General features: G+C 37.1%; 2 protein-coding genes across 2 annotated transcripts; both read left to right on the forward strand.

Moving 5' to 3' along the window:
• The first annotated feature begins 7,926 nt into the window (after window positions 1-7,926).
• Window positions 7,927-12,315, forward strand: crk (v-crk avian sarcoma virus CT10 oncogene homolog). Its single transcript, XM_079480794.1, has 3 exons — window positions 7,927-8,511; window positions 9,105-9,685; window positions 9,934-12,315. The coding sequence occupies exons 1-3, from the start codon at window positions 8,292-8,294 to the stop codon at window positions 10,069-10,071; spliced, it is 939 nt and encodes a 312-aa protein (XP_079336920.1). The 5' UTR covers window positions 7,927-8,291; the 3' UTR covers window positions 10,072-12,315.
• A 492-nt stretch (window positions 12,316-12,807) lies between these two features.
• Window positions 12,808-17,260, forward strand: ywhae1 (tyrosine 3-monooxygenase/tryptophan 5-monooxygenase activation protein, epsilon polypeptide 1). Its single transcript, XM_079481333.1, has 6 exons — window positions 12,808-13,073; window positions 14,230-14,429; window positions 14,514-14,620; window positions 14,732-14,938; window positions 15,218-15,354; window positions 16,446-17,260. The coding sequence occupies exons 1-6, from the start codon at window positions 13,010-13,012 to the stop codon at window positions 16,496-16,498; spliced, it is 768 nt and encodes a 255-aa protein (XP_079337459.1). The 5' UTR covers window positions 12,808-13,009; the 3' UTR covers window positions 16,499-17,260.
• The last annotated feature ends 450 nt before the right edge of the window (window positions 17,261-17,710 follow it).

Genomic DNA, 17,710 nt, shown 5'->3' on the forward strand with positions numbered 1-17,710 from the left:
CTCACGAGGAAACATAACTGTAACTGTTTCAGACTGTGCTTAGAACGGTTCGGGGCAATGGTGGAAAGCGCTCAATGACTGAGTAAAACAACTGCCTTTAGAATATGTTCAGGTACAAGACCACTGTAAATTGGTGTACTGTATGACTTAGAGTATTGAAAAACAATGTCATCTATTTTTTGTAAAAGGTGACCAAATAATTGTTGTTTAAGAGGGTGAAGGAGGTGGATGCTGCTGGGAATCATTACAGATACATTTTTTGTTGATGAGGCCGGTTTCAATCTGGCGAAAACCAGACTTTGTGGACATCACCTTATTGGCCAAAGGGCAACCATCCAAGTGCCTCAACACCATGGGGGAGACATCTCAATGTGTGTAGCTATATCTGAATATGGTCTGGTATGCCGTAGACCAGTTTTAGGATCATACAACACTAAACACCTGATAGCTTTTCTAAATGAGCTTGAGCAGGCTTACATTTATATTTACATTTAGTCATTTGGCAGACGCTTTTACCCAAAGCAATTTACAGAGAGTTCAGGGAGCAATATGCAATATGTCATACAGGAGCAATACAATCGGTGCACTGTAACAAATTTCTGTTGTTTTACAGCATTATTACTGTAAAGGATCAATTTTTTACTGTAGAACCTGTATACAGCAGGTTGCTGTAGATCTTCATATCATCGTGGGAAAGTTTTCATGGCGGGCAAATTCTACAGTAAATATGTTTATGCTGTGAATCGCTACAGTCATATTTAAATGAAGTTCAAATCTGACTCGACAGATTCTTTAAAATCTTGATTTCAGCTAATAATTTTTTCTATATTCTTATCATTATTTGTTGCTAGTATTGTTTATTTAACAGAGTTTCCTCTTGTCAGGTTATCTGTGCGTTTTACATGAGTGTGCGCTGGGAGAGATGGTTAGCATGTGCATGTTGTAACAAAAATAAACGTTTTGCTCATATAATTATATATTTTCTAATCTGGCAAGATTTTTATTGTTAACACGAGAATTGTGTAACTTTTACTAAATATATCTATCCTGTGAATCATTATACAGTCATTTTTAACAGATTTTTATCAGTACAAATCTGAAGAGACGGAAAATGCAGTTTCCGCTTGTCAAGTTATCTGTGCGTCTTTGTGCGCTGGCTGCTGGGAAATATAAAGACAGAATGACGGGCCAGATAGTTTAGCGTACTAAAAAAATTGATTCAACAAAATTCAACATTTAGCCTTACTACCTGTCATAGTCTCGGCGCATGAACGTAATGGCCAAACAGAGGTTTTGATGAGTCACCGCTTACTTATAAAAACAACAGATTATACGATGCAGATTAATTTATTATAATGGAAGTTTAATGCAGTCAACCTCATTCATTATAACACGAGATTATAACTGCAGTCATACACTTTTTTCAGTAACGAGTTTTTAAGTTTAGTTTATTCCCTTTGAAAACAAACAGTTTTATGCTACTAGGCCTATAGGTGAAGATGACAGCAATATCATAGTCAATAAGAATAAACTGTAAGAAAGATATGCAAAATCTTTTTTTACATATTCTATTATTTGACAATAACTATGATTAAGATTAGATTAGATTCAACTTTATTGTCATTACACATATACAAGTATACAGTGTAACGAAATGTAGTTTAGGTCTAACCAGAAGTGCAATTACCAAGTGCAGGATATACAGTGAATAAATACAGAATACAATATTAGGAAAATATTATACAGTGGGCATGGACTATGAAAATATTTTACAGTAGGTATGTTCTATGGAAATATGACAGTATGTATGAACAATATATACAGATGGCTATATATACTATGAACATTAATGTACAGGTGGCTATGAACAGATAATAAACAATAGTGCAAGTGATTTAAGTGTGATATTAAAATATCAACAGTAGGCTTATATTATGATATTTTTTATTTCGCCTCCTAAGTGTTGATTTATGTGCACAATCTTGGTTTCCGTGTTCAAATTAGAGATTAGCAATTTCTACAGGTTCACATTTTACGCGCGAACGGTTTCAGTATCTCGCGCAGCTGTAATCTTCTTGCGCTCTGTGTTTACACACTCACATTTTGTCCAATTTCTAAAGCCATACTGTTACCTCCCGTTCCTTATCGTGAGAACAAAAACAACTATAGGCCTACTACAAATGTTTTTCACTCTAAATTTAGGTTGACAGATTTGTTGTTTGTTTAAGAAATGTTACTTTTGATGCACATGCAGTATCACTCAGTATGCAGATTTTCACCATACGTGATAATTTCTATATTTCTCTACATTTTATTAACAGAACAATCTAGTTGCATAGATTTACCGAATTTGAATTTACATTTCATAGAATTCATTGGTATTGAGACAGATGTCAATTTTGTTACTCTACTGTGAGCTCTGCTGTATACCAAAAGGCAATGTGCTTTCTCAGAAATTTAAGGAACAGTTCACCCAACCCTCAAGTTGTTCCAAATCCTTATAAAGGTATTTGTTCTGATGAATACAGAAAAAGATATTGCTTGTAACCAACAGTTCTTAGACACCATTGATTACCATATCAGGACAAATTACTTTATAAATTTTTTTGTATTGTGGAACACAAAAGAAGATATTTAGAAGAATGTAGGAAAACAAACAGTTCTTGGACCCCATTGACTACCATATAGGAAAAATTATTTATAATTATTTTTGTTCTGTTAACACTAAAAAATATTTTAAAGCATGTAGGAAAGCAAACAGTGCTGGGGCACTTTTAACACTGTAATGTTTCCTGCTATGGTAGACAATGGTGGCCAAGAACTGTTCCAAATATCTTGCTCTGTGTTCATGAGAACAAATAAATCTACACAGATTTTCTTGAGAATGAGTATGACAGAATTTTCATTTTTGGGCGAACTGTCCCTATTTCGCTGTGAGAAAATATATCTTAATTTTCCACTAGTACAATGTAGTGTCTGTTAAATGACTAAATGTAAAGGTTTAAAGGTATATCTCAGTGTCTACGGGTTCCTCGGGTCATGCCGGATCTACAATTCTGTCATGATTGGATGATCGGCCTGTCTGCCATTTTGAAATTTGTCATAAATCGTAATGTCTTTTGAGCTGTATCATATATCGGCACCAAATTTGGTACAAGCCATTGAATTACACACCCGGAAATGTGAAATTTCAAGACAGCGCCACCTAGCGTTCATGAGATGACACTTTTAACATAATTGTTTATGACTCTTGAACTCTTTATTTGAAATTTGTTTTTGACGGTCATTATTTCTCCTGGTCTGTGTTGATTCCATTGATGCCTCATTTGTTATTTTCTAATAATCGCTTCATATTGTTAAGCATGTGAATGCTCATTATGATCTTTGGATCGAGCCGGACGGAAATGGCTGAACTGATCTTTGATTTCTGGGGCATTTTTATAACATATACCTCTGCAAAGTTGACTATGTCTTTGACATTGTCTCTTTCTCGTATTGAACTATTCTGAACTATAATGTTGATGCTTAAAGCTGTGAAAACTCTCCTTGGGATTCCGATTGTGGGATGTTGGTTCAGTGACAAGACTCGCTAAGTCAATAACGTGGAGTCTTTGACGTCAGCGGTACGGATCTGGCTGGGGGTGTGTTCTATGCTTATATGTCAATTGTTCACGTTGACTTTGTTCTCAATTATTCTTCTCGACCTGTCAGTTTTTCACAAATGTTCTCTTTCTGTCTTTTCTGCTCTTGTTGCTCTGCGCTGACGCTTGTGGCGCCTTGGGGTGCTTGGCCCCATATCAATGCTTCCAGCTATATTTACAATTACTTCTGATGTAATTTAACTAAATACTGTGTAATATGTTCAATAGTGGAAATGAAATCAAAATTATTAGTCTACTTTAAAATGTATTTTAATGTATCTTTTTGTAATACTTTGGTCAGTTAATAAGAATAAAATATCTAGTAATTTATTATTTATTTGAATTAATCAAAAAGACATTTCATGTCTATCCTTGAATCAATTCTTATCAAGGTTGATGAAGAAAATAGAAATTAATTAGTAATAAGTAATTAATACTCTTTGGAGAGAGTAATTTGTATTATATTACAGTATGCAGTATTTGTACAGATGCATTCGATACATCCTTGATATCGAGAACATATCCGGGTACTTTCATGCGTTCTCTGTTTTTGTGTTCTTGAGTATTGGAATCGGACGTTGATGACGTAGAGCGAGAACATGAGGACACAAGACTGCTGAAGAACGCCTTGCAACAGCCTTGCTTACAGAATACGCTTGAAGTCCCAGAGGTCACTGCGGCGCATCCATCCAAGTTCGTTCTTCCGAGGCTGACCCGCAAGAATGGTCTCAACAAGATTACAAAGGCCTCTTTGCGTTCTTGGAATTGAGAAACGGCCTTTGATTGTTTAACATAATTTAATGAAATCGCAGTCATTCCGCAATACTTTTTTAATCGACATTTAGAAAATAGAGTGTAAATCTGTAATGGAAACTAGACTATTGATGACAGATATTTAATTTATGGGTGAACTATCCCTTGAAGGAGAGCTGCCTCCCACTGTGTGCCTTGTGCTCTTTTTATAACACCATGGTTCTGCTGCGTATACCCAACACGGCCGAAAGAAATAGAAAGGTATAAAATTTGCCATAAAGAAAACACATTCCTCAACATTTGGCTTTACCACAATGTGGCTTCAATAGCAGCAGATGCATTATATCTGCAACTGCAATGAGAGAGTATACAGATGTTTTATGTACATTAACCACTACATGTAGGGTTTTGTTAAATTGTTTCGGTTAACAGTGAAAATAAACAGAGACAGTTTTTGTCTCATTTTCAAACACACACACACGCCCAATGGGAACTGGAAAGCAGTACATACTGTTTTTGTATTTATTATTGGAGCTTTGCTGCTTGGCTGAGTCACACCACACACAGCTCTGCGCTTCAGAACGGTGAACTGTTACTGTTAGTGTGGTGCAGTTATCAGATGTGAATGCAGCTGTTGGAATTTAAAATGGCAAAGGTGTTTCTGTCGAGTGTGTTTGAATATATAAGATTAAATCAATTCAGCCATAATGCGGTAAAAAAATATTTTCTCAGAAGCTAAGTCGGTTTTGATTTGCAATTCTTCATGTATCTGGAGTAATGGTAGTGATTAGACATGAAACGGAATGAAAAATTCAAATCACAAATATAGTGACCAATAGTGATTAATGAATATATGGTTTTGTTAAAATGTTCTAGAAATGTCAAAAAAGTACACATGTAAACCAAATGTTATATTTATTTTATCTGTAAATGCACTTTGGTTTGCATCAAATAAATTAAGGTACCAGGGAAATTAAAATTTACAAATCCTGTCTTTTCATGAAACGTTTAACATCTTACCAATGTGGGAAATTCTCTTTTTAAAATTCATGTGCCCTCATAATCTTCAGTTACTTAAAATCTGAAAATGAACTTCGGCCCTCTAATGACTATCCATTTCAAAATAATGACATAAGTTAGACTGCTTGGGTGGAGCATCCGTAATCTCCTCCCCTTCAACTGTCAGTCTGCTCCCAGTCCAAGCTTTCAAAATGCAACTGCTGTTTTTATCCAATCCAATTGCAGTCCATCAAAGCATCTGTCTGTGTGTTTTGCGAGAAATGGAGTACTTAAATTTGGACCCATGACTTGTCTCTCATATCTTCCTTCCCTCCTGCTGCTTGCATTTTTATCGCTGTAACGCTCAACAGAAGTGAGAAGGTTTAACCTTATTATTTTCAGTCTAACCCTTAAATGTTCAGATCTTTCACACTGAAGAAATCACCTGATTCCTTTGACTTTCACAGGGTCGACAATCTTCAGAAGTATTATTTCACAACATGCATCAGCTATCAGGTACAAATGTTGGAGGTAATGATGTGACATAGTATAGTGTACTTTTATTAAATTAAAGAATAGTTTAAGAAGAATTTAAAGAAATAAATAGCAGCTATATTAAAAAGCTACAATAAGCATGTTAACCATTAAGTAGATTGAAAAATCTCTGATTTTAAACAGCCTTATATCCTTTCCTGCTTAAATAAATTCTCTTTCTAAAACAGGCAAAATATGCTTAACTCTTATATAACGCATGCGACTTCTTAAACCTGAGTGGTATATGCAGTAGCTTGGTGAACAGGTTCTTTGCATCATAGTTATTATACTATAGTTTTATTCACACCTGGATTGTTGCAGGTTAAAAAGAACAGTATATGACCTGTAAAGTTAAATATGTTGTTTATTAGATAGTTGAAACTTTTCAATTGGTATATGCTTTATGTTAGCATGTATTTTTGCATGATTGATATCATTGTGCGTGATAGATACTGTAGTTGCCGATATTTGGTTAATGTGCATCTTTTTTTTATAATGAGATGATAACATTTGTAATTGATCAAGACTGAGAGCAGAATTGAATTGGATCAAATGCATTCGGGGTGAGGTTGCTAAGGGAGCGAAAGGCATTTTCTCTTAAAGGACATGGGATTCGGGATCATGGCCAAAGAGCTGATGTTTAGCCATTTCCTCAACAATGCTGGTGGTTTATTTGCTAGGTCAGTGACAGGATCAGAACAGGAAGGGATATATATCATCCAGAATGATCACAGCATCTCAAATCAGGATATTTATTATTCCCCTTTCTTCCTTATATATGCATGTCCTGGTGTGGATAGTGATGGTCACATTATGAATTAGTATTCGCACTATTACTTTTCTGGGTTTAATTCCTCCTCTCGTAGCTTGTTCACTGGCAAGCTGCGATGGCAACTGAGCTCATTATGAGTCTGCTACATGTGCAGCGGTTTCTGCAACACTCTCGTTATCTTGTCCTTAAATCTCCCAGAATCAAAACACCAGCTCCATTTATCTCCTGTATTCTTAAGCCACATTTTCACAATAACAAGTGACACGATTCAATTATGCTCTGTTTGTATATCTATACAAATGTCATTGTTTAGTGCCTTATTATCAACTGAAATGTGACTGCAATTTTACACAAATGTACAACTAGTTTATCATATTAATAACAAAATTGAATGACAGTGTATATTGATTAAGTCGTATTTAAATAGAATGTTAACATAACAAACCACACACAGGAACAGCAATATGTGAATATCATTTAAAAACCAAATGTGACTGTTTGCATCACAGAATATCATTTGAAAACAAAACATGACTTTTTGCATCATAGACATATGTTTATATAATGGCACACAACCAGTGAACATTAAACAAGCACAGCACAGCACAATTGCTAGGTTCTTTGAAGTGTGGGGAGTACAATAAACGTGTAAATAAATGTGTTGTGCATCAATATATTATTAACCTTGATTGGAACAGTATTTTATTGTAGGTTGTTAAATTATTTGTAATCGTTGTCGACATCTAGCGGTTGTTAAATCATTCAACGTTTCACTGATTTGTGTAAGCCACGGTAAGTTTAGAATCGATTCATGGATTCTAGCCACTACTTTTGAGATATTATGAACTTTAAATATTAAAAAACGTCCTTGCTTTGGGCTTTATTCCAGTTCAATTTAAAGATGTTCCATTGGTTCCCCAACCACCAGACAACATCCCACCAAGTTACATAACCCTAACCCATTACTAGTAGATACCAACAAAGACCAATAAAGTTTCAATCAATTCTCATCATAACCATTAAAGATTTCTGTGATGGTTTGATTTCTATTGTTTTAGTGGGGCATATGTGTTGGTGTTAATAAATAAACACACTTATAAACACAGTAAAATATATACATCGAAATATATTTCTAAAATCTATCACATCACAAAACACAAAAACCGCAATGGTCTCATTTTAGCACTGACCGTATCAAAATGGCTACATAAAGGCACCACCCAATTTGCCCGTGCTATTGCATCACATCCGGGAAATAAGGTCAAAAATTGTTTCCCTTGTCCGCCATTTGAAATATTTGAACTTCCTTGTGACAACTTCCAATGTACGTTATCGTTTACACTGAAAAATTATCGGAGGATCTGGGAGAATAATCGTGGTTTGCGCATCTCATGTACGTTGGTAGTCGAGCGTCAGCTCTTTTCTGGTCCGATCGGAACAAATAAAGGTAGAACCTGTGCGAATGGTGCGCGTATTCGAAACGTGTTCGACAACGGAACGCGGTAAAGTTTTTGCATGAGTTGAACGCTGCTTGCGGATAAGGAGAGGCGAAGGGAAGGCCCGTGAAGCCTTGAATTTTTCTTGTGCTAGTCATGGCCGGAAATTTTGATTCGGAGGACCGAGGGAGCTGGTATTGGGGGCGATTAAGCCGGCAGGACGCGGTTTCGCTGCTCCAAGGGCAGAGGCACGGGGTGTTCCTGGTGCGGGACTCGATCACTATTCCCGGGGACTACGTGCTTTCTGTTTCCGAGAACTCCAAAGTCTCTCATTATATAATAAACAGCATCAGCAGCAATCGCCAGTCGGGAACGGGTAAGTGGTTATTGCAAAGTGGTAGGCTTCGTTATTACCAACAAGTGAACGAATAAATAACGCTTTAACAAAACGTAAAGCCGCCAATGACAAACTTAACGTTAGTTGGTTCTACACATACAGACTAAAACGCGGCTATCTTTCTAATGCCAGTCTAAAATAATGTAATATGGAATTCTGGAGTAAATGTATTGATTTAAGATGCTTAGTAATATAGAACTCAAATTATAAAATAGTTTTCTCAAAAACTGTAGTTTTAACTCAGTCATTTAGATAGTTAGACTTGATCATGTTTTTCTGAATGACTGTATTGTAATCACTATTGTAATCTATGATTTAAATTTCCTTGGAAGATTTCAATGATGTCACATTTCTTTGATAATGTGGCATGCTGCAGCTTGATGACAAGCCATGCTAGATATCAGAATTTATTACTTTGCTGTTATCCTAGTAAAATATGTTTGCCATTTTCAAAGGTACAAACTATTTTTTTAAAGAGATAATGCATGTTCTTCTAGGCTTGGTTGCATTGATTAAATGCAAACCCTTCTTTTCCACACATACTGATGTGCTATTGTGCTGTCATTGCTTAGGTCTTGCTCCTCCACGGTTCCGCATTGGAGATCAGGAGTTTGATGCCTTACCTGCCCTGTTGGAATTTTATAAGATCCACTACTTGGATACCACCACTCTTATTGAGCCCATCAGCAAAGCCAAGCACTCTTCCTTCATCAGTGTCAATGCAACAGGAGGAGCTCCCCCGAGGCTGGAAGAAGAGGTTGTCCGAGCTCTGTTTGACTTCCCAGGCAACGACGACGAGGACCTTCCGTTTCGAAAGGGCGATGTTCTCCGTGTACTGGAGAAGCCAGAGGAGCAGTGGTGGAATGCTCAGAATGCCGAAGGCCGCATCGGGATGATCCCTGTGCCATACGTCGAGAAGTATCGGCCAGCCTCGCCAACGTCAGGGGCCCCTGGAAGTGGGGGATCTAGTGGAGGACCAGGTGCTCATGGCAACTCGGATGGCCACAGTTCTCAGTCGCCCCCTCTGCTTGGTGAGCCAGGCCAGTATGCCCAGCCCACATCTTTACCCAATCTACAGAATGGTCCAGTCTACGCCAGAGCCATCCAGAAGAGAGTTCCTAATGCATATGACAAGACTGCTCTTGCTTTAGAGGTAACTAACTAAAAATGTTAGAGTTTTCTAAGTTAGAATGAGGTTTTAGGTTCTTTGATCTCCTTGGTTGGACCTGTACCTGCTTGGGACACTCCATTATGGGTCACGTATTTCTGATTAAGTGATGCATCACAGAAGCAGTTAAATTGTCTTTCAATTGACACCTTTGTTGTTGTTGTGTGTTGTAATAGTTAATAGAAATGTTATGTTAAGCGTTTTCATATTCACAATGTTGTGCTTTGCTTCAGGTTGGCGACATGGTGAAGGTGACCAAGATCAATGTAAACGGGCAGTGGGAGGGTGAGTGCAAGGGAAAGCATGGCCATTTTCCCTTTACCCATGTCCGCTTGCTGGACCAGCACAATCCAGAGGACGAATTGAGCTGAAAGAACAGACTGTCTTCCCTAGCAGCCCTTAGATGTACACACACACACTCCAGCTCCTCACATCCTCACAGCTACTTTTCCTGTCTGGCCTGTCATTACCTTGTGCCATTGTGTCAGTCATGCCAACATACACCAATTCCCTTGTTAGATTTTATGCAATAATTGAGTAAACACTAAATTCTACAGGCAACACTACGGAGAAAGAGGGCGATTTTAGTGTGTGGCTAATTAGTGTTGTGAACATTAAAAAATAAGAGAAGATGCCTACTTGGACTTAAAACGTGAGCAGTTGGGTGTTTTAACAAGGGTCGCGTTCCGTTGCTTATCTGAATGCGGCAGCACACACTACTTCTAGTGTTTTAGAACACAACAGCTTTCATAGGGATTAACAAGCCCTCTTCCACACTACAGATCATCTACCACATAAAAGTATTCAGTGGCTGAATAAGTGATATTCAAACATGCCAATGTTTACCGTTTTATGTTTGAATAGTTTAAAAAGCGCAGTTAGAACACTCATCTTGATAGTCACTACTGGCTCGATTGGTCGAATGGGCTGACTGGGGCAGTACACTCTTAAAGAGAGGCTGAAATTTGAACACATGGAGCAGTCCAAGCCCTCACTGCAATTAGTTTTATTTATGCACAATATTTCTAATGTATAGAGGATGAGCCAATGGTCACTTAGACGTACGGTCCGTCATATTCACTACCGCTAAATAATTATCAGTTTTATTACATTATCTATTATCAGGAAACGATACTGGCTCCTTTTACAATTATTGCTGTAAGTATTCCACTAAATGCAGATTTGTTGAATGTGTAACCCTAATGCTAGTATCAGCTGTTGAGCTTCTCGAAAATGTCAACGGCAGATTACATTTCTGTTTTTGTTTTAATAAAAAGCCAACATCCATTAAATTTTACAAGTGTTTCGGGCAAAACGCTGAAAATATAATTCTTGTTGCAGCTCTCTCGATGTGCCCTGAAAACTATTATAATATTAGTTAGATATTTCAAGAACAGCACAGTTATCTTTACTAAGCTGTACGGTTTTATGAAATGTCACGTTATCATGCAAAGCCTAACCTGATGCCTCAAATGTCTACTCAGAACTGATTTTGCACAGACAGATAGCGTTCATTTACTGGTTTAATGTATTTGTAATCTAGCTATTGGTTTTTGTTTTTAAACATAAATCTCCAAATTCTTGTGTTTTCTGTCAATGCAGAAATATAGTGTGTTTTGTCCTGTTAATGCCCAAGTACTTCTGTACAATAACAGATGTTTTCCTAATTCGCTGCCTGCCTTAATTGCAAATTGTTGTCAATGACCGATTCAGCAATGTCTTTAGTCTAGTTAGCTAAAAATTAGTGGACGGGTCACAATTTCAATAACCTTGCAGAACCATTTCCTTTATTATTGCTCATAGTTAGGGAATAACTTGAATGTCTGTGGACAAATGTATAAATTATAACACTAATAGACAGGCAACCTGAACAACACTATACATTTTTATGTTTTTACCCTTTATTTGTTGTTACTTTTAAAAAGTTGACTAACTTTGTTCAGTAACAATGACAATCACCTGGAGACCGTCATCGCTTATGTTGTCACATCTAAATGTTAGAAAGCTCTGCTGTGTATGTGTAGGTTAGCTTATTGCTGTCATGATGTGACGGCAAGCCGGCCATGTTAATGTAATTGTCACCTAAGTCATAATTATGAAGGACTTTGATGTTTATTATCTGTCTTATTAACTGTCTCTGATATGTTTCAAACAGAAATGACCTTTTTTAATTTGATCTCTTAAATCATCCACAAAGCATATTGTTGTCATTTCCTTGCTTGTTCTTTGTATTAAGAATGATTTCACCTCAAAAAAACATTGCTTTCATCTTCGACTGGGATGACTGAATAATCACGAGTTATGTCTGTACATTTTTTGTTCCCAAAGTATTACGTTTAGACCTAATTATCAACACAGTAATTTTGTGAAATTAACCTTGTGTTTATCCTTTATCTGTCAGAACAGTGTTTAAGCCACACACACAAAAAATACAATTTTTGTTACAGTTTTATTCCTGTTCATGAAATAAAGTCGACCCCTATAGTAATGCTACTCAAAGTTTATTTTGCCTGTTTGTCATTTTTTTACTTAATGCATTGACTTGTAAAACCCTCTTATACTGCCATTGACAAACTTTTAAATAAGTGGTATTTTAAATAAATTTTTCATAGTTAGACTTTGTTCTTCTGTCACACAACAATGTTTGTTGCTTGCTGTTTTTCTACAGTTATTTATTCTGTGGAGCTCTTTAAAAAATAGTACACCTGTAGCAAAGTACTGTGTTATTAAAGTATGGTATCAAGTAGTTATACTTTTAATTAATGCATTGTGCGTTAACACAATAGTACTGAAATACCATTTCAGGTTGCATGGCAACACACAGTGACTTCTTTAACAGTTTTATTTCGGTGTAACTTTGTGTTATACATATATTTAGCAAAAGTATCACAAGCTATATTCCGATAACACAAGTACGCAAGCTTCAGTCAATAATTGAATTATAGTATATACATTTTTATTTCGTCATTTAATATCGGGTCTATTGTACTTCATCCTGCATATGTCAGTCCGCTTACAAAAAGCAGTCCCACACGCAGACTAAAATTGTGCCACAAAAAGGTACAGAGAAGCACTACAGTATTAAATCTCGATTCAAGAAACGAGGTATGGAAAATCCAGCATTCGTGACGGGAGAGAGGGAGTGTGTGGAGATGCTCTTTGTGAAAGTTCCCGGATGAAGGTGTAACGCCATCTTTACTCCACCATTCAAGCCGCAGCTGTTGCTCGCGCAAGGGCCTGCCGGTTAACTCACACTCCTCCTTTACTCCCAAATCTCTCGCAAAACACGCTCGCAGCGCACTTTCCATCATGGGTGATCGGGACGATTTGGTGTATCAAGCCAAACTGGCAGAGCAGGCGGAGAGATATGACGGTAAGAGACATTGATGTGTAACGGTAACGTTATTTTTGCAAAGCGGGTGTCCAGGCAGGCTAACTGACGGTCAGGTTAGCTTGCTTATTTAGCAGCTGCTTTTGCGATTAAAATGGCGAGCGGTCTGTTAATGACAACCATGTCCTCCTTTGCTTTTATATTTTAACAGACCGATTGTTTCATCGAGGCGGTATTGGGGTAACTGTAGAATGGCTTATGAAGATGGAGACGTATTTTTGAGGAGACAAAATGGCGTCGTGTTAGTGGGTGAGGCAAGCTGTTGCTAGCCATGGCGGAGGGGGTGGTTGCGGTCTTCACGCCTCATGTAGGCGAAGAACACCTCAAATATTAGTTAACAGCTGTTTTAATAGAATCGGTTAACCGTGGGAAATGGTTATTTCGGGAGCTGTGCTGATTTTTTTGGGTTTACCTCTGCAACACGTTACGAAAGATTGCGGCTGTGTCTTAAAAACGTATTGAGCTGCCCTACGTTACCTAGCATTTTTGGGTGTTATTGGCGAGATGAACTATGATACCCAAAAATGTTGTCTGGGCAGACACCTCTCTAGGTTTTAGGACATAGTCGGACCATTAAAGGGGCAAGCAACCGTACGGTAAAGCAACGAAGTTAATGCTTAGTAAGCGGAGAAACACTAACGTTGCAGTGAGATTTCATTACCGAGTAACGTGTGTCTGCTTGAACAAGGCTCACTGGCATGATATTTCATGACGTTTTTACCATTAAGTAAATATATAAGTGGATCCGTTTGATACCACGTGTGGATCCGTTTGATACCATGTGTGTTTTGTCATATATTTTATTTAAAACCCTGCACATCTGACCGTGTCTCTTTTCTTAATAAATGTCTATTAAGATCAGCTTTTAAACCTATTTTAGCTTCCAATTCAAGCAGTTACAAGCACTAGCTATACTGCATTCTATACTGTATGATCATTAAAAGAAGTATAAACACAATGGATATCTTTAGGTCTTGAATTAATAAATCAATGAGTGGTATGAACCCTTTACTTTCTATCTTAACGGAATTACAGACAAGATAGTCCATATTTCTGCATGAGCTCATCTCAGGCCATATTGATGTAGTTCTAGTCATGATGGCATTCAGTTAAATTTGATTTAATTTCAATTTTCCAGAAATGGTTGACTCCATGAAGAAGGTGGCTGGGATGGATGTAGAACTAACGGTTGAGGAAAGAAACCTGCTCTCCGTGGCCTACAAGAATGTCATTGGGGCAAGAAGAGCATCCTGGAGGATAATCAGCAGTATTGAGCAGAAAGAGGAAAATAAAGGCGGAGAGGACAAATTGAAAATGATTCGGGAATATAGGCAAACGGTAAATTGCTAGATTAGCTATTTCTCTGTAAAATAATAGTTTTTGCACATTTTGTGCCCTCAACCTTTACATTTTCATGTGCAGGTTGAGACTGAGTTGAAATCAATCTGCAATGACATCCTTGATGTATTGGACAAACACCTAATTCCTGCCGCAAATTCGGGAGAGTCCAAGGTCTTCTACTACAAAATGTATGAATCGGTTTCTCCAAACGAATCTACCATTGCATTACCTTTGGCACATTGAGGTCGCTGTTTTATTTCTCAGTGTTTTAACAGAACTTATCCCCTTTGATGCTACAGGAAGGGTGACTACCACAGGTATCTCGCTGAGTTTGCCACAGGTAACGACAGGAAGGAGGCGGCAGAAAACAGTTTGGTTGCTTACAAAGCTGCTAGTGATATTGCGATGACAGACCTTCAGCCAACACACCCCATTCGCCTGGGTCTTGCTCTTAACTTCTCTGTATTCTACTATGAAATTCTCAATTCTCCTGATCGCGCGTGCAGGTTTGTACACTTTGTCTTTCCTTTTTTAATATAGCTATTTAATCAATAAAAAATGTATTTCTATATTTTTTTTTTAAATCTGTATCCGTTATTATTAACATTTAAACCTTTTGTGGTACAAATATAAATGCATTGAAAAATAATGTTTAGTGTAAACAGTCTTGATTTAACGCTGTTTTGGGTGCTGATTTGACCAATGATTGCATATTCAGATTTATAGCGTGTTCCCATGAAGGCTGAAACTGATTAGGTTTAATTTTGTCTGGTTGTTGATCTTAGGTTGGCAAAGGCGGCATTTGATGATGCTATAGCCGAACTGGACACATTGAGTGAAGAAAGCTACAAGGACTCTACACTCATCATGCAATTGTTACGTGATAACCTGACACTATGGACTTCAGATATGCAGGGAGATGGTAAGGCACATAATGGGTTTTTGCAATTGTAAAAGTTTAATCGCAAAACATTTCTTTGAAAGACATTGCAATAGAAAGGTGACCTCTTTGAAAGTCCCTCCCAAAGCTATTTTTAGATGGATTGTTTCAGAGTGTCCCGATTAAGTGATTGCTTCTCCAACTCCTGATATCTATGAAAGAACCGTTATAATGCAAGTTTAAAAATAGCTGCTTTTCAAGTAAGGCTGAGCCAGGCAACCTTACTTATGGCAACCATATTTTAGGATAAAGCTAGATTTGTTCTGGAAACATTCCAATAAGAAAATAAATATATTTATATTAGGTCAGAAGGCTGAAATTGTATTTTTCTCTGCACAACACCAAGCATACAGGACAATCTCTCTACTACATTTCATCTTGTAATGTGTCCAAGCTCATGACGTTCAATTTAACCCATCTTGCCTTTTTCCATCCCCACTATTTAGATTCCTAAAGGAAAATGTTAATTGCCCACAAACTTTATTTGTAAGTGAGGCCACTCTTTCCCGCTCCTGCCCTTTGTCCACAAATTGCATCATCACTCACCCGTTTGTAAGCTTTGTGTTGCGCTCTTTGTAGCCACCGGAGTGCTATATGTGCAGCATGTGTGAAACAGACTTGTTTCTGCATGATCACTGCCAAATCCTCAATGTCCAATTGGAATGACTGTGTTGTACCAATATATTACAGTTTGGGAAGTTATGGTATTTTCTCCATAATTGTTCGGTACAGTAAGGGTGTCTGAAATATGTTTTGAAATGTCTGTTGGTTTAGTAATCGAATTATATATGTGACCACATGAGATAACGCCGCATTCAGATTAGACTTGTGCGCTTGAAAATTACTTGGAAATTAGATCTTGATAACATGATAAATGATTTTCATCTTCCTCACAGCATGTGTTCAGTCCTTCACTACTGAGTTTTGCTTTTATATATTTTGTTGCGAACTCCTAATGCACAGATCTTGCAAGGGTGGTAAATTTGATGTGGGAAAATGTGGAACACGTCGATTGCGATAAGCTATGTTGTTATAACATTCAAATAACAACAGGATTGTTTCTCTGTCCACAGGTGAGGAACAGAATAAAGAGGCGCTGCAAGATGTGGAGGACGAAAACCAATGAGACAACACAGCCAATATGAGACTCCACCCCACTCCCCTCCTCCCTAAACCCCACTCACAAAGGGAGCCACCAAGCCCAACCTAATGAGTGGCACTCAACAGCTTGATGCCTCCAGTTTTTTCTCTCCCTTTGTTTGATTTTTAATATTATTCTGTTTTATTAGACCTTAAATTGAAATAAAACATACCACTTATGAAACAACCTTCAATTATGATTTTTGAATGGTCAGAACTTGGAGTATTTTTTGTCCTGGTACAATTTATTTTCTTTTTTTATGTTCATTTGCTTTATTTCTCAACATTTTTATCAGTTGCTGGATATATTTTGAGTTTTTCTTAATGTAATTACAGAAATTAACTTTTATTACTATTACTGATATGTCTACTATTAGTGGTTTGAGATGTAATATTTCTGTGTTAGTGCAATTATCAAATGCAGTTAAAGAAAACAATTAAACCTTTAAAAGGGCAAGTCTATTCAAGTGCTCTTTGTTAATTTAGTTTTTCAGAGAAAGTTGAAGCAAATTTCTTGATATCCATGTGGAGCAAAATGCTTAACATCAAGTAGTAGTTATGTAGTGGTCTGGACTGTAATTTGTGCTAAAATACTGTATTGCTCACATAGGCTGATGATGATTGGTGGATAGCTGCAATTCTATTAAATTGAAGGAGCCTTGTTGCTTTTAGAACTAAGACAAATGCAGGTCTCCATTGGCTGTCTCAAAAAGAAAAAAAAGCACTAATAAAGTTGATTTTAAGCCTGCATGAGTATATGAAACGGTCTGTTTTTCTTCTTCCCCGAATCTATAGAATGCATAGACTTTCTTCTGTACTTTGTTAACTTGAAACTAGTTTGTACTACTGGATATATGACTGGAACCACAAACCTAGAATCTGTATTACAACGAAACAGCATGGAATTAACAATTAACTTAAATAAAACTGCCTCAAGTAAAATATTGAACCTGCTCGTCTGCACTCAAAATGTTTTCCTTCTCGTTTCTACATTGTGTACATGAAATAAGATTCCATTACTGAAGCATTTACCGTACATTCAGACATGTTGGCTGGTATTAGATTTTGATACATTTACACTATTACATTTCAGTGAGAAAATCAATATGATATGCCAAATAGAAATTTGACACGTAAGGTATAGGTACAGGTATACTTTTTGTTGTGTTATTATTAAATGCAAGCAATGGATATTTGT

Source organism: Barbatula barbatula (assembly GCF_947034865.1).
Source record: "Barbatula barbatula genome assembly, chromosome: 19".
NCBI lineage: Eukaryota > Metazoa > Chordata > Actinopteri > Cypriniformes > Nemacheilidae > Barbatula > Barbatula barbatula.

Bases quoted from the DNA above. Each gene is read 5' to 3' on its own strand.
- crk (XM_079480794.1), top strand. From the start codon at position 8,292: ATGGCCGGAAATTTTGATTCGGAGGACCGAGGGAGCTGGTATTGGGGG. The intron at 8,512-9,104 runs GTAAGTGGTTAT...GTCATTGCTTAG, and splicing joins CAATCGCCAGTCGGGAACGG to GTCTTGCTCCTCCACGGTTC. The intron at 9,686-9,933 runs GTAACTAACTAA...GCTTTGCTTCAG, and splicing joins AGACTGCTCTTGCTTTAGAG to GTTGGCGACATGGTGAAGGT.
- ywhae1 (XM_079481333.1), top strand. From the start codon at position 13,010: ATGGGTGATCGGGACGATTTGGTGTATCAAGCCAAACTGGCAGAGCAG. The intron at 14,621-14,731 runs GTATGAATCGGT...TTGATGCTACAG, and splicing joins AAGGTCTTCTACTACAAAAT to GAAGGGTGACTACCACAGGT. The intron at 14,939-15,217 runs GTTTGTACACTT...TGTTGATCTTAG, and splicing joins TCTCCTGATCGCGCGTGCAG to GTTGGCAAAGGCGGCATTTG.